At 36.6% G+C, this 26070-nt stretch overlaps 1 protein-coding gene across 8 annotated transcripts in view; it reads left to right on the forward strand.

The window, feature by feature from the left end:
* Bre1 (E3 ubiquitin-protein ligase Bre1) overlaps positions 1–26070 on the forward strand; it is a 385362-nt gene that overhangs the window by 222959 nt on the left and 136333 nt on the right. For all 8 annotated transcript variants that reach the window (XM_090413492.1, XM_090413495.1, XM_090413499.1 and 5 more), the window contains one exon: positions 6588–6672. In XM_090413492.1, coding sequence (XP_090269618.1) covers positions 6588–6672 — 85 coding nt within the window. The remainder of the gene's footprint in view (positions 1–6587; positions 6673–26070) is intronic.

Here is a 26070-nt window from a genome sequence, read left to right on the forward strand (position 1 = left end):
ATCTATCTTCATAGGAAACATTCCACAGACCTGTCACCAGTTTGGTCACTCATCTCTGAATCCTCTCCATGACCTCCCCATCCCCAAGAAACACACTCATGTGTGGCCAAATCTGTGCACAGTAGTTAAAATGTGGCTGAATCCATAGCCTTATGAAGAGGGATAATAACCTCCCTATCTTTATTTGTCAATGTGTTCTTCAGCATCCAAATAATCTCTGCTCTGAGCTATTTTGCTAACTCTTGCAATATGTCCTCTGAATTTCAAATCTCTATCCATCACCTTCAGATCCCTATCCTCATCAATTTCCTGTAAACTAGCACCATCAATATATGAAGTATGTGTAATCTTTTCATCCCGAAGCACATTAGCTTATGTTTTACAACATCGACAACCATTGTCCTTTGCTGACACTGCCAATTTATTTAAATCATCCTGTAAGATATCTTCATCATCTTTATCAACTATTGCCCTCCCTAGTTTTGCATCATTGGCAAACAACTGAATGTCTTCCTTTAAATCTTCTGCTATATCCTTAATGTACAAATTAAAGAGTAGAGGAGGTGCTAGTACAGAGTCCTGGGCCACTTCCCTAATCACTCTCATTCACCTTGATTCCACTCTACCATACACCATTCCTTCATCCATGTCACCAGCCTCATATCCATTCCCATTGGCTCCAACTTACATAATAGTTTACCATGAGATATTCTGTCAAATGCCTTTGCAAAGTTCAGCAGTATCAAGGTAAGCCATTTCCTTTATCCAATTCTGCTGTTACCTTATTATAAATTGTGAATAAATTACTGATGCAGGATTTACCTTTTACAAAGCCATGCTGCTCCTATAGAGGATCATATTTGTATCCATCCATTTCTCAATTTTACTTTTGACCAATTTTTTGAATACTTGAACCACCAATCCAGATATACTAATTAGTCTGTTTTACAGCCACCTTTGTGTAATGGAACTATCTTACCTTCTTTCCCTCCCTTGGAACCTTACCAGAGTTTAGACTTAAACAATTTCGTCAGAGGCTCTTCGCACATTCTCATAGCACACGAGATGACATACTGTTCAAGCCCACTGCTGTATTCACATTGATATTTTCCAATATACTGAGTACCTCCAGTTCATCTACCTCAGTGCTCTCTGTAACTTCAGTAACTACAAAATGACCACCTGAATGGTATACCCTTGCAAAGTGATCACTTAGTAGATGGAAGTTTTTGCACTTGGCTATGCTACCAATTATATATTTGGTTCGGTTTAATCCTTTATTCAAGTATAAGCAAACGAAGTTTGTGCCTGAAGTATTTTCAGGACTGGAGCAACTCTGTGCTTTGCATTATGGGATACTAATGCAAGTGATCAGAACTTATACCACCTTTACCATGAGTTGCCCCAGTCCTGAAAATACTTAAGGTGCAAACTTTGTTTGCTTGCACTTGAATAAAAGATTAAACCAAATATATAATTGGTAGTATAGCCAAGTGAAAAAACTTCCGTCAACTATCTCTAATCCAGAGAATTTTAATAATGAGGTGTTGACACCTTTTGGCAACTGGTATATAGTGATATGACTTCTGCATTACTTCCACCTTAGTATCACCACCTCCTGGTCTGGCTTCCACTGACGAAACCTCAATAAAGGTCGAAACCGGTCTGGGTAGTGACCCTTCCCTTAATGCATAGCATTATACATGTCCGCAAGGAGATGTGCTTTGCATTATGGGATACTAAGACAAGTGATCAGAACTTATACCACCTTTACCACGAGTTTCCCCAGTCCTGAAAATACTTCAGGCACAAACTTCTTTTGCTTAACACTTGGATAAAGGATTAAACCAAATATATAATTGATCACTTAGTAACTGAACTATTTTTTTTCTGTCATCACTTTCCAACCATCAGCACTGAGTAATGTTATCTTTCCATAATCTTTCTTTCTCTTACTTGCTACATAGCAAAAATACTCTTTTAGATTTACTTTTGCCTGCTTATCTAATTTTCTCTCAATCTGATCTAGTTACCCTTCTTGATTACGCTTTATGCTGCTCATGGGCATGCTGATCGTCTTGTTTATATTCCTTCTGCAGTGCTTTTTTTTTTTTTTTGCAGCTCATGCTTTATTATTATTATTATTAAGCCTCCAAGGAGTCAAAAGATTCATTGCGGGAGGTCCTTCCTAGGAAACACAAGTCTATCAAGACTCATCATGGGAGGTCCCTCCTAGGAAACACAAAGTCCATCACACCACTCCTTAAACTCGTTGACCATTCTCGCACTCACCACTCTATCAGGCAATGCACACACTTCGACCACCCCCATGCACAGTTTCCTTTCATAATGGAATGGCCTCCCATCATCACTCCTTCTCGCCATTCAACCAAGCGAAAACCCCCCAGTATCAATACTGCAACCACCCCTCAACAGTCCAAAATCTCAATCACATCACCCCCCTCCTCCATCCACCAAACTCCGCAGTCTACCCAGCCGATCCTCACAACCAACACTTTCCAGTCCCGAAACCATCTTTCTTATATTGCTAGTCATCCACTTAATCCCTACCCAGTTTATTCTCCTGACCCTGGGTATGAAGTTTGATACTGCCTTGTTCAAACAATTCTTGACCACTTCCCATGCACTAATGACATTCGTTCCATGTAGTTTCTTATGCCATGGCACTGCTTCAAGTTACCTACTAAGTTTGTCATAATTGCCAGTTTTGTAGTTCCACATAAGCCCTTTCTTGACTGAAATTTCCAGATGTTGAGCAACCTCCCAGAAGAAGACTTGCAGGGTCACTTTTCCAAATCGTAGGTAGACTTGCTACAGTAGTTAGATAGATTTTCTGATGCAATTACCAGACCAAGAAACCCTTGGTCCCTATCATCACATGCTGTTTTGGGTAATTATCCCTTAGTAATTTTATAAATTCTCTTTTCCTCTTCCAATCTATATCACCATAGTTGAAGTCTCCCATGATAATTGCTTGGTCTTGATTCATTGTGCTAATCTGCTGATACATGTCACCCACATCATATTCTGGACACCCAGGTCCATTTCCATCAGATCCTACAATGTTCCTTCTTCTATTTTTTCCAGTAGAAGTTCTTCAGCTATCATTAATGATACCCCTCCTCCTTCCCTATTTCTTCTGTCTTCTCTGACAATACAATATCCATTACATTCTATTCCTGTAACTACATCATTCTCTGAACAACTAGGTATCGCTGATACTAATAATTTTTGGCCAAGTTGAGCTGACCAATGTCAAAAGCTCTTCTCCTTTATTTCTAATACTGCTCAATTACTCTTCCACACCCCCCCCCCCCCATTTAATATCTCTAGTTTCCCAGGTTTTGCACTTCCAGACTCTCACTGAACAACACTTTCTCCAAGCACACCTAACTCCAAAACATGTAAATGCAGTCCATCAGGCATATACTGGTCCTTCATCAAATTCACTTCACACATCTATAAACTGCACACCATCCTCATGCACAATCTTCTCATTGAATCATTAACAAACATGGCCCTTCTTATTCTGTCCTATCATGCTGAGGCAACAGACTCGCATCACAATCTTTACTTTCTTATTCTTCATTTTTGCTTCTTCTAAAAACTCTTTTATATTTTCTTATTGCATATTTCTCACCTTTCAATTATTTGTGCCTGCCAAAACAATTAACTCGTTCACTTCTTTCTTCTGCAAACTTAAAACTTCACTAACATCCTTTATCTTCACTTGGAAAACATGCTTTTGTCACTTTCTCATTAAGTATACCTCTTTCATCAAATCCCCATACAATACTTTTTTCCCAGTTTCTCATGTATTTATGCTTTTTTGATTCACTCTTTCCATCCTTCTTTAATACACAGCAATCGTTTTTCCAGTCGCTCAAGTTCTGTTTTGTCCTGTGAAGGAGTCTGTGTAAGCTTGCTATTTCTTTCTGCATTGGGATCTCATCATCCACTTTATTACTTTCAATCACTTCCTTCAAACTTTCATTTGTAATTTGTGCACTATCGTTTACTGCTTCCACTATATTCTCCACAACAATAATAAATTTAGTTTAATCCTTTATCCAAGTGTAAGCAAACAAAGTTTGCACCTGAAGTATCTTCAGGGCTGAGGCAACTTGTGGTAAAGGCGGACCAAGCTCTTATCACTACTTGTCTTAGTATCTCCCATAATGCAAAGCACATCTCCTTGCGGACATGTATAATGCTATGCATTAAGGGAAGGGCCACTACCCAGACCAGTTTCGACCTTTATTGAGGTCTCGTCAGTGGGAGGTAGTGATACCAAGGTAGAAGCAATGGAGAAGTCTTCTTTACCTATAACTTCATGTTGTTTACATCAAGTTGATAATTCTTAGAATTACCCAAACACTCAATCATTGTCAAATATTACTATTATTGCTTATGAGCATCTGTAGCTCAGATGGTATAGGCCAGGGTTTCCGAAACTATGTTCTGCAGAAAGTGAATAAGTTTTCCATGAAAAACTATCAAAATTGATATGAGCCTAGAATGGTTTTAAATGCTGCGATAAGTTCAAACATATTTGAAAATCAGGCACTCCTCACTTTGCATGTGGATTGTGCTATTAAGGCCAGTATGTGCTGCCCTTGACTCAGCCACCCGCTGTTGTCGACACCTCCGAGCGTGAGTGAAGTACAGAGGTATCTATTCTAGGAAATATGTGGTCACAAGCATAAAGGTCAATGCGATGCACTGTGGCCCGGCATACCTGTAGTGTGCGCTGTCGCATTTTTGCAATGTGATACAGCCTGCTTCGGCAATAGTGGGTGCTTAGCTTTGCATTCAATACAAGATCGATGATACTCGACTTTAACCAAGGTGTTCCATTAAAATTTCAGAATTTGTGAAGTGTTCCATCATAGGAAAAGTTTGAGAAATGCTGGTATAGACAATTCTTTGTTTGAAAAGACCTAGGTTCAAATCCTGTCTACGAGATGAAGTCTTTTCAATCAAATGGTGAGTTACCCTGTCCTATTCAGAGGTTGAAGGGTTTTTTTTTCTCCTCCTGAATACTAGAGGGTTTTTTCATCCTTCAAAATAGGTAAATCCCATGAACACACTTTTACAGACATATGATGCTTACCTCTAGAGGAAACTCTGCCTTCTTAGACAGATGAGAAATGGACGGATGGATTATTGCTGTCATGAGTTTCCACCCTTTCTATCCTTTCACAAGGTTCATAACCATACTCATTGACATTTATATTATTGTGTTTGCATACTTATCTCCTTTTGGTGTGAAGCAAATTTGGTAGTATAAAAATCTTTTATACCACCAAATTTGCTCCAAACTAAAAGCTCACACCCATTTCTTCTACACAGCTTGTGCATCTAATTGTATGTTATCATAACCTCTTCTTCTTGGCTCATTGCTATCATATCTTAATAATAGAATAACAGTTTTCACTCTCTCTCTCTCTCTCTCTCTCTCTCTCCTTTCTCACATCTTCCAGCAATCCTTTCTCATATTGTATTTATCCATCATTTGTTCCTAGAGCACTAACATCTCTTTTTACTATTTTTTTTTTCTGCGTCTCTGTTACATTTATCACATTCTTACTTTCACTGTCTTATTTCTCGCATTTCTGAACCTATAGGCAGAATCTTAGTTTCATCTGATACTCATATATTTTCCTATACAAAATTTCTAATCTCTTACTAGCTACAAAAGACTTACCTTTTTTCTCTGTAGCTTTTGTTTATAAGATTCTTTGCAAATGTAATCTAGCATGCTTTGAATAGGCAGATCATTCTGTGTGTGTGGGGGGGGGGGGGGCAAGAAATTAGCAAACATCAGTACTACACTCAGTACCTTAAGCCTGAAAACTCTGGCCTTATTCATTGAAATCAAACACAGTATCATTCAGAAGAAAGGCTTGGCTTCTTCGTTTGTAGATCTTTTCAAAGAAAGTTCTGTAGGCCTGTTATGCAGACCTTACTTAAATTGGAATGATTGCCTGAAAGTTTTGGTAGATTTTCATCCTGTGTAAATATCAGAAATGATTTTATTATATATTTGATATGATTTTTCTAGCATGTAGCACTTGCTGCTATTAGTTAATAGGTTGCTTGTTAGTTTTACATGATGATGTACTGTTAGTTTCGGTATGAAATATTTGTGAAATATTTCTTTAAGGGTGTATGCTGACTCTGACAGTTATGTTACTTGTGATTTCTTTCTGTAGATTTTACCTAAGGGTTTCTAAAGTTTTTATTCTTGTTTTCAAATTCTTGCACTTATTTTCTCCAATAATATTGCATATTTTCAGTGTGATTACAAATTTTTCATCTCTGAAAATGAGATGATCAGTTTCTATTTGTGAAGAATTTCACATCTTTTTGTTGTAACAGCATTAATAATGATTGAACGGTATAACTTTTGATACACATGCCACGTGTTTGTTTTCACTGGTGTAAATTAACTTAATTTCATTGCTTTTATCATTCAAAAAAGTAAACGTGGTTACAAAATCAAGTTTGTCAAAACTGAAGAAAATATTTATGATTTTTTTTCCCCTGTTCATTCACTATGTTAGGAAGGCTCAAGAAGCCCAAAGAGAACTGAAGTTGCTTTTAGATATGTATAAAGGAGCGCCAAAGGAACAGAGAGACAAGGCACAGGTTAGAAACTATATGTATTTAAAACACTAATTTTTTTTTTTGTTTTGTTTTGTTTTGTTTATGTATTATATTTTATACTGTTGGTTTTATACTTATTCTTTTTGATCATATATTAATAAAAATTATATTGTTAAATGTATTTTACTAATAGAAACTTGGTGGCAAATATTTTGGAAAAGTTGGTAAGAGATTGCATACAGAAATGGGTTTGCTAAGGGGTCATGTTTGAGTAACATTACATTCTATAATGTCACAGTTGAGTTAGACCAGGAGTAGGAATTCACAATGATACCTTTGCCTTTGGTAAAACTTTTGACAGGATTCAGTATAGAAGGCTGTTGCATAAGTTGGATATAGGATGGGATTATAAATTATTAGTCTGGATAAGAGGATTACTGAGTGACATATCAAAAAGTGGTGTATGGAGGATGTGAGTTTACAAGATTTAAGATGACCGGTGGTGTGTATCTCGGAGATCAGTCCTTGGTCTAGTTATTCCATCTTTACTTTAATGATATTGGGAAGGATTTAACAGATGGCATACAACTGTTTGCTGGTGATGCAAAGATAGGCAGGTAGTCAGGAATACAACTGACATGCACTGTGTGTGCAAAATTATTTCAATAAACTGAAATTTTGGACATGTGAAAATGGCTGTTAGTTCAATGTTAGTAAATGTAAAAATATGCACTTTTGTAAATTAGATATCCAGTTGCATATTATATTGGATATCTAGAACTAGTAACTAGAAGAAACTAATCAGGCTAGAAATCTTCAAATTTTAGTAGATAAGAAGTTGAAGTTCAGGGGTTATATAGCAAAAATTGTGAATACTATGCAGAGGATACTTGCAGTGCTGAAACACTGACATATAAGAATCAGGGAGTCATTTTACTTCTTTCACAAGGCTTTGATATGACTTCATCTGTTCATCTGGACTATTGTGTGTAGATCTGGTCTCCCAGTTTCTGATGTGATGCAGATACAGTGGTAAGAGCACAAAGTAGTGTGTTAAAGATGATATCGACACTGTTGAACGTTGAGTATGTGTAGATATTGAGAATTTGTAGACTGCAGATGCTAGCAGACAGAAGAAAGGGGTGACATGATAGAGACCTGCAAACATCTGGAATGGTTATATAGGATACCAGTCACATTGATGTCCTCTTCCCACCATTAATGAAATAGTGGGAAGAAGACATCCATGAAAGGTGAGAATGAATGCTGTCAAAAAAGGGGTGAGAAGTAGATTTTTCTCTCATATTGCAATGAGTGACTAGAAGCTTGCATTTGGTGCAGATAGTGTGAATGAATTCAAGGAAGGTATGATATGGTGTGAGTGATTTGTGGTCTCCCTCAATGAGTCTCTGGCTCCTGAAGGTCTCTTGTAATAATAATAAACTTCTGTCACAATTTTTTTTTTCTATAACTAATAAATGACTAATAATGAAATACTAAATGCATGGAATGAGCCATTTTAATATTGTGGAGGTAATTTGCCATGGTCATCTGTGCAGGAGTTTGAGGAGATCTTTTTGGATGACTTAACTACTTTTTATTCTGCACATGAGAGGTTCAAGAACCTATAGCACATGAGTGCTGTGCTTAAGGTGCAGATGAGGGTTGAAAAAGAAGAAACCTATTGGCATTCTTCTTAAAGAGCTCAGGTTGAAATTGTTGGGAAACACATCATGAGGAAGATTGTTCCACAGGACAGAGGTAGATGGAATAAATGAGGAAGAGGAGAAGCAGGTTTGATAAGTTTGCAATTGCACTGTAAATGGATGTTGGACAGCAGCTACTCTTGTTTTAACAGGTCTAACACCAAGTAAAGGAATGAAGTTTATCAATTCACTAGAGCAGTGACCATGGAAGTACCTATAGAAGAGAGCGAGAGAGAGAGAGAGAGAGAGAGAGAGAGAGAGAGAGCTGATACATTGCATCTGTGAGATAGTGGTTGAAGCTAGCCTGTAAGGGAAGGATCATCTATGAGCTGAACTGAGCAATTCAGCTCATCTCTGAGCTGAATTGCTCTCCTCTGGACAGCATCAAGAGTTTGTAAGGAAGTTTTAGGTGCACCACCCCAATTGTGTGTGTATAATATTCTAAAGATGAGCAGATTTGAGATTTATATATGGTTAATAGCTTCTTGAGCAGAAAAGAATGCCTAGTTTTTTTAGAAGCTGAGGAAGCTATTGATGTCATGTATTTATGTCAAGAGAGCTTGGAGGTAAATGTCATTCCAAGGAGAGAGAGTTCATTCTGTCTGGTGATGAGGAAAGGTGAGCTGAGATCCCTTTTGCAAGAGAAAAGGCAAGACTACTTTTGGCAGCATTGAAGGTGACTAGGTTATCCTTGCTCCACTGAAGGATGGTATGGAGGTTAGTGTTTAAGGCACTGGTTGCAGATCTTGATGTAAGGGATGTTTGGAAACTACACGGTTTGTCAAAGGAGTAGGATGAGTGGACAGTGCCACTGTCAGCAAAACTATGGATAGGATTTGTAGTGATTGAGAGTAGGTCATTTATGTATAAGAGAAAGAGGATAAGTGAGAGAACAGAGCCCTGAGGTTGGTAGTAAAACTCGAAGAGAGGATGCTGTCCACCATGACATGCAGTGAACAACCAGAGAGAAAGCTGGCTGTCTGGTTCCAGAGGGTGGCGGGTAGACTGAAGAAAGCCAGTTTATAAAGCAGGGCTTGATGCCAAACACAATAGAAAGCCTTGGAAATGTCAAAGGCTACAGTACGTTTCTCCAAACCTTTCCATGGCATGTGTCCAGTTGTGAGTGATGTAGGTTAAGATATCAGCCATGGATCTAGATTTGGCCAAATCCATACTGGTGGTTGTCTATTAACTTATGAGCTTCTAGGTAGTGAAGAAGTTGACCATTGATAACTTTCTCCATTATTTTGGAGAGGATTTAGGTGATTGGAATTTGTCAGTAGCTGGACAGGACAGTAGGCTTTTATCTCCCTTTTTTGGAATGGATTGGATATATGTTAGTTTCAATGAAATGGAATAGATACTGGCTGAGGACAGCTGTTAGCTCTCAAGCACAACACTTGAGTACATTAGGAGAGATACCATCAGGACCAGACAACTTTGTAGTGTTCAGCTTGTTTAACATTCTTCTTATGCCAAAAGGCCACACAGAGCATATGGTGCTCAGTTGCTGGTATGGAAGGAGGTTATTTGTCTTCATTGTTGATGCAGGAGTTAGGGGAAATGAGTGATGCTTGGAGCTTTTTCTTTGGGTGCTGTAACAGTGGTGCAATCTGCCAGAAGTGGAAGTGTAGGTGAGCAGAAGTTGCTTCCAATGGCTTTTGAGAGGGACCAAAGGCATGGCTACCATTTGGACAAGGGACAAGTTTTCTTCGTGGCTTTTATAAAGTTGGATTTTCTGGTAGTTGATTTTCATTTATTGCGTGCTTCCACATAGGCTAAATATGAAGCTTGGGTTCTTGATACAAGCCACCTGCAATAAGCTGAGTCTTTTTCTTCGACTACTCTCATACATCTTCTGAGCCAGAGCCTAGAAAGTGGATGGGAATTTTGGATGGAATGAGATATTAATGCCTTCATGTCACTGAGGATGATTTCTGTGACTCACTCAGTGCGGGTGTCTGAGTTGGAAGAGCGGAAACAATAATCATGCTATGGGAAAGAAGAATAGTAGTTCCGGAGAACATCCACTTTGTACCTTTGTAGCACCAGAGGACCCGAGGTTTGGTGCGGTCAGAGGATGGGCTTTCTGCGAGACTGGAAACTTGCACTAGATTGTGGTCTGAGTTTCCAAGAGAAGAGGTAACTTCTACTGTGGATCTGGAAGGAGAGCTAGTTTTAAAAAAAAAAAAAACGATCAAGGGGATTGGAGGAGATTATCTGGAATTTGGTTAGGTATGTAGCTTCATGATTTGTGTTAGATTGTTGCTTATAGCATCATGTCTGGCTTGATCTGTAATAGAGCAGCGAAGCCAGTTGAGTTGTGTACATTCATGTCACCTGGGACGATGACTTTTGCTGTTTGGATAGCTGTATTGTAGATGGTTGAGTTTCATGGAGTAGAGGTTCTTGTGGTTTTTAGAGTTTGGAACTGATAAATGCAACAGATGAATGTTATTAAGTGAGGCAAGGAAACCTTCAGTCAGAGGAGATCAGAAGTAGAGGATTCTAAATTTTGGCATTCTCTTGCAGGCACTGTTTGAACATACAAAGGCACAAATGCCACCTTTGTGGCAAAATGAATCATTAAGAGTATAATTTGGGCATTGAAGGTGAACTGTGGTGGCTGTAATTTGGATTTCTATTAAGAGAAAGAGGTCTGGTTTGGATGTCTGTAAGTGGTGATGAACATCATTTATGTTGGAAGTTATGTTGCAGATATTTGTGAAGTGGATATGAAATGATTTTTTTTTTTGGTATGGATCCTGGGAAGTTTGGTTTGAATTGTTTGGATGAACTGGTTGTTGAGAAAAATTTATTATGTTCGCAGTGTTGCCATCATTGTTTGTGTGTTTCATTTTTGATTTCTTATTAGATGAAAGGAAAGAGTGGGGATATGCATTGGGGGCAGGGGGGGGGATCGTGAACATGGTACCCATACAGACAGTGCCATTCCTTGGCCTTGACAGTCACTACTCGGACTTCCTCATTAGGCATGACTTGCCAGAGTGTGTGCCAGCAGGATTATGCCAGTTGACAAGGATGCCTCCTGACTTGTTACTGACCAGTTTGGGCCTGTATACTAGACCAGATACTATCTGGTGACTAGCTCCATTCCCATCGTTTTTAACTGCTGTGCCCTCAAAATGGAGGAGGGTCTGGGTCTCTAAATATGTAAGTCATGCCCTAGAAGGGGAATCACTTATACTGCATGGAGAAGAGAGGAGGAGATAGAGGCTGGAACCCCTGCTCTGGAGGCCAAACATAGCATTTGCCAATTCAGATCCCCGAATAAGTATCAATGGTGGTTCATGCTATGTAGATCATCTGTCACCTAGTAGTCTAGTTGGCATTTCTTCCAACTAGGAAGATATCCTTTTGCAGCAGGAAGGCTCACTGCAAATGTCATTTTACTGAGCCCCCAGAGGCCCTTTTGTGGAAATAGGCCACACCACAAGAAGGTGAAGTTGACTTGACTGGAAGAGGCTGTATATTGCATATCCTTGCCAATTAGCAGCTCTATTTGAGTTATAGGCAAAGTTTTCAGCATTTGCCCATTTCAAAATCAGACTTGGATTTTGTTTCTTATGTTTAGTTTCCCATATTTTTACAGCATGAAACTAGAATTTTAGTCTTGAGCTGCTTTGTGATATCATCAATTTTTTTTTCTTGAACTCCCATTCTGCACTTGTTAAGCCTAGGCTTGGATGATGTCCAGTTCCATTTGTATCTGTTATTGTGCTTCTGCAACACAATTAGAAAACAATGGGACATTATACCCTTCAATTGGAAAAAACCTGAGTTAGATACTAGTCTTGATGAGAGGAACATTTGTATGTGCTTTTTCAGTTAAAAGCAGCACAGGCAATCTTGTATAGAGATAACAACAGCATTTTTTCTCCAATAAACCTCTGCTTTTCATCCTGCATACAGGCAAACTGGCTACAAAATTCACATAATTTACAGACATAAAAAAATACTATCAGTGTGCTAGATGATATTATATGTTGATGGTGGTTAGTGCCACTGTGTGTAGATGAAAGATGATGTAGAGACAGTGGATTGTGCAGAGTGGCATGCCCTCCTACAATGAATCCTTGATGGGTGTCATAACAATGATAATAATAATAATAATAACAATCAGAGCCAGATATTTGGATTACAAGAATAGAAACTATAGTCAGACCAGAGAAAGGAGTAGAAAACACATTTGGCACTGTTGTAAACCATATCCTTTGGTCCAACCAGTCTCATGGGGATACCCTCCTACAATGAGTCCTTGCAGCTGACTTGAATAACACAGGTCTGCAAAATTTGAGTCATGAAAAGTTATCTGGAAACTATTAACTGTTTCTGATTTATTATTGACTGCTGATTTCAAATATCTCTTCCGTTTTTCTCTATCATGTAAGGATTCTTCACAAAATGGATCTCAATATTAAAGTAAAATAGCTTTAAAACGCATTATATTAAGTAAAATAACAGTATTTAAAATTTTCCGTAAACATTTTTGGAATGAAAGTATTGGGGAAAAAAATTTTTAATTAAAGTAATTAAAGATTAATCTTTAGTACATACTTTATATTTCGTTGTGGTGTCTTTTTCTTTTTCCTTCAAAGCTTCTTTTTGAACTTTTTCTGTGAAATTCTTTTCCCCGGGTCATCTCTGTGCAACATCCAGCAATAGTCCGCCATCATGTTGACATTCCACCTGTCCTGACACCTTCTCATCGCCTTGATGTCTTGGTGGAATCGCTCTCCTTCCTCTTTGCTGACAGTTCCCAGATTCTCAGGAAAGTAGTCTAAATGAGAGTTAAGAAAGTGCACTTTTAAGCTCATGGAGCATCCCAAATCCTTGAATTTCTGTAGCATGTCTTCCACAATTATTTTATAGTTGGGGTCCTTGTGATTTCCTAAAAATTTAGTTGCCACCTCTTCCTAAAATTGCTGCACTTCTTTTTCAACAGTTGCCATTTTTTCTTCAAACAGTTTATCCTTCATAAGTTTCCTGATGTCCAGACCGGAAAAAAATGCCTTTTCCAATTTTGCTGTAGATAATCCTGGAAATTTTGCACAGATGTATTTAAAACACTCTCTCTTTCTTTCGACAAAGCTTTAACAAATTGCTTCATCAATCCCTTCATCAATCCCAGCTTTATGTGAAGCGAGGTAAAAGGATTTTTTTCCCGAGCAACCAAAGTTTTGCGTAATACATTTTTACTCCGGGTTCTAATGTAACTCTTTCTGGCTATTCCTTCTTGATCCAATGTTGCTCTCGATCTCGGCTGTCCCACTCGCACAAAAAGCACAGGTATTTAGTGTAGCCTCTTTGTTGTCCCAAAATCATAGGTATGACCTTAAGATCACTGCAAACTGTCCATCCATGATCATTGTACTTAAGTTTGCTGAGAATGAAGGCTAAATTTTCGTATCTTTCTTTCAAATGCACGGATGTGCTACTGTTACTGAAGCATACTTATTGGAATTATGGAGAAGCACAGCTTTGATGCTTCTTTTTGAGGAATCGATAAACAACCTCCAATCGATAACTTCATATTTTACATTGAATTTGCTTATCAGTCTGGGAATATTGCTACAGTAAACTAAATCACCTTCCTCTGAAACGTAAGGAAGAAAGAAAATCTCTTTCTCTATATCTAAACCATGAAAAAGAAGTGCCAGGGGCTAACAAATTCTTTTCGTTTAGTCTCGAGCGCAGCAGTTCTGCAGATTCCTTAGGAAGACCCAAATCTCTGACCAAGCCATTTAAATGGTCTGTGAAAAAAGTTTAGCTGAAAACATTTAGAAATACGATAACCTTAGTAGTCAACGACTAAAGTTCAACTAAAGAATCACACAAGAAAATGTGTCTGCGACAATAGGAAAGTCATCTGTTATCTTAGTGAATCAGATTCAAAGTAGCCACCTGCACTTTGATCTGTATTCCTCCCTCCTATCCTTAAGAATGAGAAGTTTCATGGAAATTTCTTTATTTACCATAAAAAATCACTTCAAAAAAGCACTTATACAACTAATTAGCTGTAAATAAAGGAGAACGAAAATAAATACCAATGCACTGAATTTAAATCCAAATACTACTAATAAAAACGATGAAATTAGAAAATTGGTGGGTGATGGAATTTTTTTACTATTTTTTCTGAACTCAGCACCTAAAAATCTATAAGAATCAATTATTACTTCTCGGATAACTTTTCCATTGCAGGCCTATAATCAGGGCTGGATACTTGGCTTATGAGGATGGAAACTATTATCGGACCAGAGAAAGGATGAGAAGTAGTAGTATAAACCACATTCGACACTGTTTTAAACCATATACTTTATCCAACCACAAGACTTGCTGAATGAATGATTTTCTTTAGTAAAGAAAATTTGTTCAAAATTGTGGTCTGAGTTGCCAAGAAGAAACTTGGCATCTACAGTATACTTATGAGAACTGGTTGGAGTTTGAACTGCTGAGTGGATAGTGAGTGTTATCTGGTATTCTGGTGGGTAGGTTTACAATATGTGTTATGTCACTGCTAACAGGAAATTCCTCATATCCTTTCTTGCTTGGGGAATCTGGTTTGAGTTGTGAAACATTAAGTCCTCCAAAGCAACTGTTTGGATATTTGGAATGTGAAGCTTCAGAGCTAAATAATTAGAGGCCAGATCAGAATTTGAAAAGCATGATGTAATTTAATGGAGCAAGTGAGATCTCTGGACATCAGAATCACAGAATTAATGTTTAAGTAGTATGTTAGTACTTGAAGCTGCGTACCTGTGTATGTTACTATCATGTAACTGGTTGGTTTGAGAATGTTTATTTACTTTCTTGTTCCTTATTAATGTTTCTTGGTGTTATCTGCATAAATGGAACAGGTTTATCTTTTCTTTTAATGTTAGTTTTGCACAGGTTTATGCAATTATGTATTTGGTTATGAATATGAAGTCTTATTTATATTATTTTTTGCTGTTGTGATTTGTGTTATTGGTTCTAAGTCTGAAATCTGTAACCTGTAAAGAGCAGTTTTATTTTATGGCAAGTTATATATGAGGTCATTTTCCAAGTTCTGCATGCCACACTGTGACCATTAGAATAATGTGCTGAAGTGTTTTCTTGTTGATTCTTTAGTTGAACTTTAGTCATTGACTACTAAGGTTATCATATTTCTAAAAGTTTTCACCTAAACTTTTTTCACAGACCGTTTAAACAGCTTGGTCAGAGATTTGGGTCTTCCTAAGGAATCTGCAGAATTGCTGGGCTTGAGACTAAACGAAAAGAATTTGTTAGTCCCTGGCACTTCTTTCTCACTGTTTAGATATAGAGAAAGAGATTTTCTTCCTTACTTTTCAGAGGAAGGTGATTTAGTTTACTGTAGCGATATTCCCAGACTGAATAAAAAACTTTGTATGCTCGCATTCTTTATATTTATGTGTTTCTCAAGCTCACAAAAGGTTTATTTTTACTGAGGTAGGGCTAAGAATTTTTTTTCCATTTTTATTGATTTTATATTTATATTTTTTTACTTATTTTTTACATAGTCCAGAAACCTTGCTGTAGAGACCAAACATGGAACTCTTTCAAGCCACCTCAGGTCTCCAGTAAGTAAGGTGATGAAATTCATTTCCCACCTAAAAACAATCGCAAACATCCATGCCCATAGCAGGGTTCAAATCTGCTGCCTGTTGGTTGGAGAGTAGATATGCTAACCACTCAGACAACCAGGCTGGCATCATTCCTCGCTTCCTTTCAGTTCTAACAGGATTCTTCCATACTTTATTCTGTTCCCTACATTGGAAAGAACCACTGCATGGGAAACACTTCACTATTGTTGATAAGGTTTTATTGAAATGATTCGACTTATCAGACATATTAGCAAAATAGATTTGTTAACAGAAATATAAGCCTTATTTAAATGTTGAGTTATAGTGATAAGGTAAGATGAAAATTATACTGAATGCCTGTGAATTCATTTTGTTATCCTTAGTTTGACAACAGAAATGATGTGTTTAAAAAAAAAAAAAAAAAAAAAAGAGGACCTTTGCACATCTCAAATGTCAGTGATTAAATCTTCTTAACTTAAAGAAGGATGTGTCTCTTCATTTTGCTTTTTTAAAAACCAAAATTGCAACCTTAAACTGAACGAGTTATTACAATAGTTGCACAATGGGAAGTTAGTTACTCCTTGGATGGACATCAGCTCTGTCTTCAAATGCCAGATGCTAGAATAAGGGTAGTTGTTCCTTGTAGATAGGCCTGTCAAAAACATTGTAAATAATTACAGGATTAACAGAGAAGATTCAGCATTAATTGATTTTAATAGTCAGAATATAAAATGAGAAATAAGGGAAGGTTCCACATTCTTAGTACACACAAGATCTTTCTCAAAATAGAGACATAGAATGCAAATTAATGTAAATATCTGCAGTGGTACAGAATTTATTTGATTTGATAAAATGGCTTAAACTCAACTGGTAAATATGTCTGTAATTAACTAGTATATGTTTATGACCACTAGTAGTTATGAAAATAATTTGGTTTTATTGTATGTTGTTCATTAACAAATGAACAACATACAAAAGAATGCTTTGACATCTGTGAAAACTGGTTTCACCACAATATGGCTCTTTCAACATGAATAAAGATGATGAGAAATACAAAATATCGTTAAACGTATATCATTAAAACAGAGAAACCATTGTTTAAATATTAGCAGTTGAAGCATGATGAGCCATTGAAGTGTGGTACATAACATCTGTTTCTTGCTTTGTTTGGAGGTGATCAGCTAAAAAGTTAGTCAGTTAGGATGTTAAGCAACCTAATCAGTGATTTCCACACATTTAGGATAAGCTCTGTTTTTTGTTGCCATGGGAAGAAATGAATGACAGTGCTGCTAGATTCTTTAATCCAATGAGTAGGAGAGGTTTTTTCAAGATATGGTGGAGAGGTTTGTCTCATTCATTTGTCGCTAAAAGTGTTATTTCTTATTTCAAAACTTCTGCAGGGCTGACCCATGTAGGAAAACCACAAGAACAACGAATTCCGTAGAAGCCCAGATGTTTGCACAATGGCCAATCTAATGTTATGAATTTTAAGGCTGTTATTAATTTTAACAAGTGATTACCAAGGATTCAAATAGAGGTTCTATAATGAACATTCAAAATTTGGCTGTGGAGGAGGATTAGAAAATAGCTTTTTTGATGAATTGACAAAGTAGAAACTTGAGTTCCTTATTACTGTCTATCCTCATATTTTAAGCTGAAGACTGCACATAAGTGTGAATAATGTTTTTTTGTAATTGATGATGAAGTGACGAGGAATGAGAATCCGTTCTCAGAGGTTTTTGAATCAGGACATCAAAAATGGTAACCTGCCTTGATTCTCCAGTTCAATGATGAATTAAATTTTTTGTCCAGACTGAGTTGAGTGAAATTTAAAACGTTATTTTAAATGGAAATGCCATGCTTTTAGAGAATAAAAATGTCATCAACATGTTTCTACTAGATAGCAGATTGTGAATTGGCTAATGAAAAACTTTTTTTTTTTTTTTAAATCTCTCCATAAATAGATCTCTAGAATCGGGATAAGAGACTTCCCATGGCAAGGCTAAAAAGCATTGATTCCATCCTAAGGAATGTCTCTTCCTTCCATCCGAACAAATAGGTTTGTTAAATAAGAAGGTAATGCTTAAAAAGTCTTGCAACATTAGTGAGATGTGGTCCTCAGTAAAACTCGAAACTTTATCTTCAAACTGGAATGTCACGAACATTTGCATATCCTGAGACTATACCCAAGGATATCTAACGAGATGGAAATATTATACGATTTCTGCACAAAATGTGCTGAGTTCTTGATGAAGATATCCAAGTGTCTGATCTAGTTCTTAAGTAAATTTGCAAGATGTTTGGACAAAGGGATGCCAGTCTTGTGAATTTTTGGTAAGCTATATAGGAGTTAATTGGTGAAGTAACTTGGGTTTCAATTCAATAGACCAGGTTTGAATATTGCAAAGGAGATCGTTAATTTCTTTATTATTTGGCCAAGTAGCATCATCACTTCAGGGAGGGGGGGAGACATCAGTTGAAGAAGAAAAGATGTTTTTGACATCTGGTTCTCCATAATAACTGTCACATTATCTTTATCTGCTTAGGGATAATGATGTGTTTGTGCTTTCTTAAATTGTAAAGAGATTTCCTTTCTGAATTTGTCATATAAGATGAGGAGAAAAGAGCTGCAGCTTTGAACATTGGTTGCAGTATACACTGGAAGATAATCATGTCTTATCTCACATAAAAATTCAATTTTAATGGAAAAATTAAAGCTTTTATTTAAGCTGATTGTTAGAGATGTTAGTGGTACCTTCTTCTGGAAAGGAAATTTCTTCTTTTCTTAATTACTCTAGGTCAGGAATGTTTTCTATAATCAATCTTTACAGGAGATGAAAGTGAGATTATATAAACAATCTGGCATGTTATCCCATAAATCAGCACTGATTAAATTAGCTAAAGAACAATATAAATCAATGTAGTACATGTTTCTTGATATTAAGGGAAGTGGATTTTTAAAAGGCCTCTTAACATTTGAGATGCAGAAATGACTTTCAAGCATATATTAAAGAACATCTAGTCAAATTTATTTTATTTATTCATGTGGAGTTTCCTCCACCATCCCTTAGGACTGGTTGAGCCTTTGAGGAATTAAGTATGTATTTTATGACTGTAGGTCTGTGTGTGTGTGTGTGTGTGTGTGTGTGTGTGTGTGTGTGTGTGTGTGTGTGTGTGTGTGTGTGTGTGTGTGTGTGTGTGTTCATGGGCTGGGTTGCCTGTTCTGAGGGAGAAAAAACCTGAGTTTCCAGGTAGAAAAACCCTCTACCTCTGAGTAGAGGGTTTTTGAGACTTGCTAACTCACCTTTAGTCAAAGGAGACCATATAAAGGTTCCTCGTGTCATGGACGGGAATCAAATCCAAGTCTTTCCAATTAAAGGGCGTCATCTATACTGACTGAGCTATGGAGGCTCTAGTCAAATGCATAACCAAATGGAATTGCTGGTGATCAGGATCTTTTAGAAATAATGGAGGATAAAATAGTCATCTGGATCTTGCCAAGTGACCATTAAAGGTTTTCTACCCTTATTTATAAAATACCAAAATGGAAAGTCTCTCTCTCTCTGCTTCAGTAGTTTTCGGTTTTGATAGTTGAGCAATCATGCATGCAGTCAGATCTCTGTCTTTCTATTAGACATTAACCTAGGAGATACTATTATCTACTGTGCACCAGAATTTGAAAGAAGTCTTTGATGCAGAATTTTTAAGTTACTTGTAAATGGATGCTACTATTGAAGTCGTTTGATGCCTGACTCAAGCATCTAGGTTGTGTGTGTGTGTGTGTGTGTGTGTGTGTGTGTGTGTGTGTGTGTGTGTGTGTGTGTGTGCACGCGCGCGCGCAGAAACTCTCAAGAATGCTTAACTGTCGAAATCTGAAGTATAATCTTAGTTGTTAGCCTAATTTTAGCATGTATTCATTACAGAGTTCTATTTAGGATCAAATTACCATTTACTTATAAATGACACGGTAGGGTTGGAGCCAAGATATTTCTGTTGTGGCTCACAGTTAATAGATGACTGAAGCTTAGAGTAATATATTCAGTTTGCTGGTGTATGAAATAAGTAGATATCTGGAATTATTTTTTATATAAATATTGAAAGTCAAACTCCATCTCTCTGTTATCTGATGCCAGAGACATAGAGATTGACTTCCTTTACTTGTTTGTTACTATGTAGTTTTGGGATGCATATAGAGGTATCTTTTTTTTTTTTCATTGAACAATGAATAAACGGGGGGGGGGGGGGGGGGCTTAGTGTATGGAAATATCTTTTGTCATTTTCAAAATGTTATCTTAAAAAAAGGCACTTAACATTTTTTTCCCCCATAAACATTGAAAATCTACACAAATATTAAGACTATAAGACTATTATTCAGAAATTTAACTGATATGTTGCTGTAAATTATTAATAGAATAAAAGTTTGGTTTAGTTATATTGTCTAGAATTTGAAAAATTACAAGCAGGGTAGCTGTTCATTTATTTCTTGTCTACCCTTTTCTTGTATTTAGAGTTTGTTCACTCACTCATGTTGTGAGCTAGTACAGTCAATTCTCACTATACCAAACTCAGTGACCACAGAGACGTTGTTATAGTGGACGGTTTGCTACAATTATTTCTTTTAGAAACAGCATTGTACCTTTGGAGGGCTGTGATTGGAACTTTCAGTAATTTGTTATAGTGAGTAGGTTTGTAGTGATATTTGCTGTAGTGAGAAGTTCAGTATGCTGATTCTTATCATCAAAGCAACAGAACAGGTTGGTTGGATCCCCTAAGCCTTTGAAGTCCCATAATGTAGACCCATGGATGTATCATGACCAAATTATACACCAATTTAAACAGTGTGCAATTCTGGTAAGATTTTTGTACCAACAGTAAACAGAATGAGTTTTAGACATTAAGTACTATACATTGCTACATCAAATGGAAGGGAAGGGAGATGTATTCATAGCAGGGGAGGGGTAGAAAATGTGTTTTGGAAGTTTTTTTTTTTCACTTGGTTAGACTATAATAAATTTAGTTTCATCCTTTACCCAAGTGTAAACAAACAAAGTTTGTGCCTGAAGTATCTTCAGGACTTAGGCAACTCTTGGTAAAGATGGACCAAGCTCTCATCACTTGTCTGAGTATCTCCCATAATGCAAAGCACATCTCCTTGCAGACATGTATATAATGCTATGCATTTAGGGAAGGGCCTACCCAAACCGGTTTTGACCTTTATTTTGATCTCGTCAGTGAGAGCCATACCCAGAGGTGATGATACTAAGGTGGAAGATACTGAAGTATCTTCAGGTGCAAACTTTGTTTGCTTATACTTGGATAAAGGATTAAACTAAATTTATTATAGTCTAACCAAGTAGGAAAAAACTTCTAACATCTTTCTCTAAAGCCAGAGTAATTTAATAATAAGGTGACACACCTTTTGGCAACTCTTATAGGTAAATATAACTTCTCCATTACTTAGTATCACCTATGGGTCTGGCTCCCACTGACAAGACCTCAATAAAGGTCGAAACCGGTCTGGGTAGTGGCTCTTCCCTTAATGCATTGCATTATATACATGTCTGCAAGGAGATGTGCTTTGCATTATGGAAGATACTAAGACAAGTGATGAGAACTTGGTCCATCTTTACCACGAGTTGCCTCAGTCTTGTAGATACTTCAGGCGCAAACTTTGTTTGCTTACACTTGGATAAAGGATTAAACTAAATTTATTATAGAAAATGTGTTTATTTATTAATAGGGAAAACTTTTTTTTCTATTAATCAGCTGTATTTGATCTTTGAATCACTAATTCTTTTATCAATGTCTTTTTCCCTAATTTTCAAAAAATCAGATTCAAGTCAGATTTAACATATTAAAATCATTTGTTGTGGTTATTGCAGCTTTACTTATTATCTGAACTTTGTTAGGTTTTTAGTTTAAACAACTGTTACAGTATTTGTGTATTTGTCTGGTAGTGCAAGTTGTAATAATCGTGTTTTATCTCACCTTAACAGTAATTGGGAGTTTCATATAGACGCTTTCTTTACCAAACAGAATTTTTTTTTTTAATTTACTGTTATTTAATATTATGTATATATGTTTTTATTAATTGTCAAAATTTTCTTGAAATGTACACAAAAAGCAAGCAAACATAAACATCATCATCAGTATAAAAAGCATCAACTGAAAAGAAGTAGAATTAGCATTTACAGAGATACCATTTGATGACTAGTGGTACTGAGACTAACAAAACCAAAACAAATGATCATTCTAAATAACATAAGTGCACAATTATTTATTCACTCACTAGAGATCTGGGATTAGGGTAGCAAAGAAAGCAGGGAATGTCATTAAACATTAACCAAAAGATTAGGCTGATATCCTGTTCATTTTTCTCCTAGGTCTTTTCTCAGAAAATAATATCAGAAGGATCCTGATTAACATCAATATTAATGTTGATTTGATACTGGCTTCTGGCCCAGTGGTATCTCCCTGTCTCTACCCAAGTGATGTTCAGTATTTGTGCCCCAGAATTAACACCTATCCTGTATCACCCATATAATCTTTCATATTGGCCTGGCATCTTTCCTACATGGAAGCAAGCTTATATTAACCACCCAAATGGCTGTATGGGTGAAATATATCATTTAATTTATGCTTTGTAGAAACATAAAGATAAAAGTCAACTATAATTCTCCTGCTCTCAGATTAGTTTTCTCATGAAAATAATGAAGTTCATCAACAGTCAACTTTCTCACCATCTGGAAACCCATTAGTAAGGATTCTGCCACTTTCAATTCATAAGATCCCGTAGCCAATATTTATCCACCTTTGGATACAAACCACAGAAAAATATGAAAAAATGAATGGTCATGCTTAATGTGTCTCCAGGGCCTTTTATTGGATCTGACCTACAGACCTGCTTATCAACCTACCACTTTATGGTCTTCTGTTACCTTGCAACTGTTGCCATTTTCTTCTAGTCTGATTTTAAAACAGATGCCAGAGTATCCTAGGGCTCCATCCCATTGGAACCCTAGGATACTCTGGCATCTGTTTGAACTTTTTAATTTCTCCTGCACATCAATAACCTTCTCTTACTAATCTCAAAATCCTATGGGAGTACTGGAAAGTGCTGATAAACACCTAGAACAAAAATGATATTAAAGCAACTGATACAACCACAATAAAGAACATATATGTTCAGAACTTTTCAAACCCCTCCCCCCATAAGCTGGTAATTTTATACTGATGCAATATACTCTGTTCCTCTTTTTTGACAAACTTTACAGTGCTTGGGCGATCCAAAGGCAGGATTATCCATAACCAGTGTTTTGAACAGTGTCTAACTCCAGTGAGACAAAGGAAAATCTACAGAACTACCAAAATGATACTGTCGTTCTTGTGAGAATCACTTTCCCCATACCTTTGATACTGTAAGAGATAGTGTTATGGGAGCATCACATTCAAGAGTACACATAGTAAGGGGCAGACTTTTTTAATGCCTGCTGCCACACAAAAATCAACTTCGAAACTGCCTAAATATGTGGCAGTATACATAATGTACCCTGCTTTAGAATGTATTAAAAGATAATTATCAGATAAATACCATATATTTCTTTTTTTTCTTTATAATTTTTGCTTTTATCTTCAGATTTTGGTACATTTATACATGGGTTTACTTTTTCCTTTCTATTCCTTTTTCCAGTCATGATTGTACTCTATCCCAATACTTATAAACACTTAAAATTATGAAAATGTATGAATATAAATACACAGCATGTCCGTATTTAGTAGCAAGGAAGGCAAAGCGTGTGCCATATAGACTGCCTTGTGGATGACTACTGTTAGGTGGCATGGAAGTAACTTGTGGTAAGTAAACTTTTTGTAACTCAAATGTTTTTCATGGTCCTTTCAGGCTAAGTTGTGTAAAACTGAATTTACATACGTCATTGAATGCCTACGAATGCTCACTTTGCTAAGATCTCTCAGCCTAGTGTATGTAACATTGCACACAGTGCTACCACTACATTGGATGAAGAGATAGAGGTGCATGTGAAGGAGATTCAAGTGTTACTGCATAACCTGGAAAAGGATTCAGTGATAGGGACAGATTGGACATCAGCACATATTGCTAAAGGAATGCTTAGCAGAAGTGGAACCTGATTGTATAATTTGAGTCTCACCTCAGCACAGGAAAGATCTCACAAGAATGGAAAGTATATATGGTAGTCCCATTATACAGAAGCAGTGCAAAAACTCGTGTATCTTTGAACAGCTATTAACCTTGTACAAATCAGAAATTCGTCCATCCATAGAGTAATGCTCATACAGGGATGCCATTCCCCCCCCCCCCCCAAGAGCTTCCTAAAAATACTCTATGCAATGCAGAAGAGAGCAATCAGATTGATTAATGATGCATCTCTTACCACCTCAGTCCAACCACTCTCACACAGGCAAACAGTATGCACTGCATGCATCTACTATAAATATTTCCATTGTAAATGTTCATCAGAGCTAGCATTGATAATCCCTCTCCCCCACGCTACTAAATCCATGGAAACATGCAACTGCCACTTCACAATCCAACTCCATACTCATAGAACAAGTTTCTCTTCCTCCTCCATTCCTGCTGCTACTGTACTCTGGAACAGTCTTCTCTCTCATATGTTTCTCAAGAAATACAATGCACAAGCCTTCAAATCTAATGTGAACAAGTTCCCAGATCTCTTCCCATACACAGTACTAATGTACTATAAGTTGACCAACCAGTCTCTCATGTATGAGGCCTAAAAAAAATCTTAAAAAAAGTCAACCTCTCAGTTTCTGTTGAGTTGTTGTAATGAATTTAGAGAGGTTGGTAAGAACTCTCATAAAGAAATGGGTTAACAAGCTATACGTTGTAAGGAACAGCATGAATTTATTAAGAGAAGGGGGCATGTTTTTTGATAATGTTATGGCTGAGTTGGATAAAGGGAATGGATACACTATAACTTGGAATTTGCTATGGCATTTTTTAGGATACTACATGAAAGGCTGTTTCATAAACTGGAGAATATGGAATTGGAATATAAACTATTTACTTGGATAAGTGGGTGACTGATGGAAAGTGTTATATGGAAAGAGTGAATCTTGGACTGTTATTGTTCATTTATACATTAATGATATTGGGAAGGGCCTGACAAGGATGAAGTGTTTGCTGATGATGCAAAGATAAAAAGGGCAATCAGGGTTGCTACTGATATTTAGCACTTCCAAAATGATTTAGAATCAACAGAAATTGCACTAAATCCTGTTCACCTTAATATAAACCTCAGCCACAACCTTTCTGATTGTTACTCTACTATTCAGCTATGGCAGTCACAAGACCACGTCCTTGTGCACAAGAACAACAACACAGTCCACAAATTCATTCAAATGTGAGCAATCCATTGATAATTTAGAACTTTGGTGATGTATCCAAATCATTTTTTTTGTATCTCTTTTTTTTTTCTTCTATGTATTATGCACCCAATGAAGTCTTCTTGAAAGACAGAACTAATAGTGCTTTTGGAAATAAATTATTTTCTGTTATTTATCATTTGGCTATAAAGTCATAAGTTATTTTCGTTAAAACATGTACAATACAATAGCCGTGAAAACCTCATTTATGGCGTGTGTGTGTGTGATTACTTAAACACATTGATCACAGACAGGCTAAGTTACGAAGAAACTATAAAACACAGAATTATCTAGAAAGGACTACTATGACCAAACTTACAATGTTCCCTCTAATTTTTGCCAGCCCATATGCACATGAAAAACACTTTGTGCATAAGTTTTCAATCTCAGACTCAATATATGAGCTAATCTAATATTTTTTATGTTAATATATTTCTCATATATTTTTTAGCTATAACCTATAAAATTGCAAGCACTAAATTAATTTTCTTAAATCCACATAGCTACAAAAATCCATTATTTTTCACACAAGTTTAAGCAGCTATACTGTACTGGACAATGGACATTCTGAACAAATATGCCTCTGCAACTTGCTGATGTCTTCTTCAGTTCACTTACATACCACAGGCTAAAAGTAATTAAGGTGTATTAAGTTGGATTGGGTTAGACTAATATTGGAGTGAAGACATTAGAGAAATTACTAAATA

The sequence above is a fragment of the Typopeltis vanoorti genome, chromosome 24 (genome assembly GCF_054136105.1).
Source record: "Typopeltis vanoorti isolate ZY-2024b chromosome 24, IOZ_Tvanoo_1.0, whole genome shotgun sequence".
Classification (NCBI taxonomy): domain Eukaryota; kingdom Metazoa; phylum Arthropoda; class Arachnida; order Uropygi; family Thelyphonidae; genus Typopeltis; species Typopeltis vanoorti.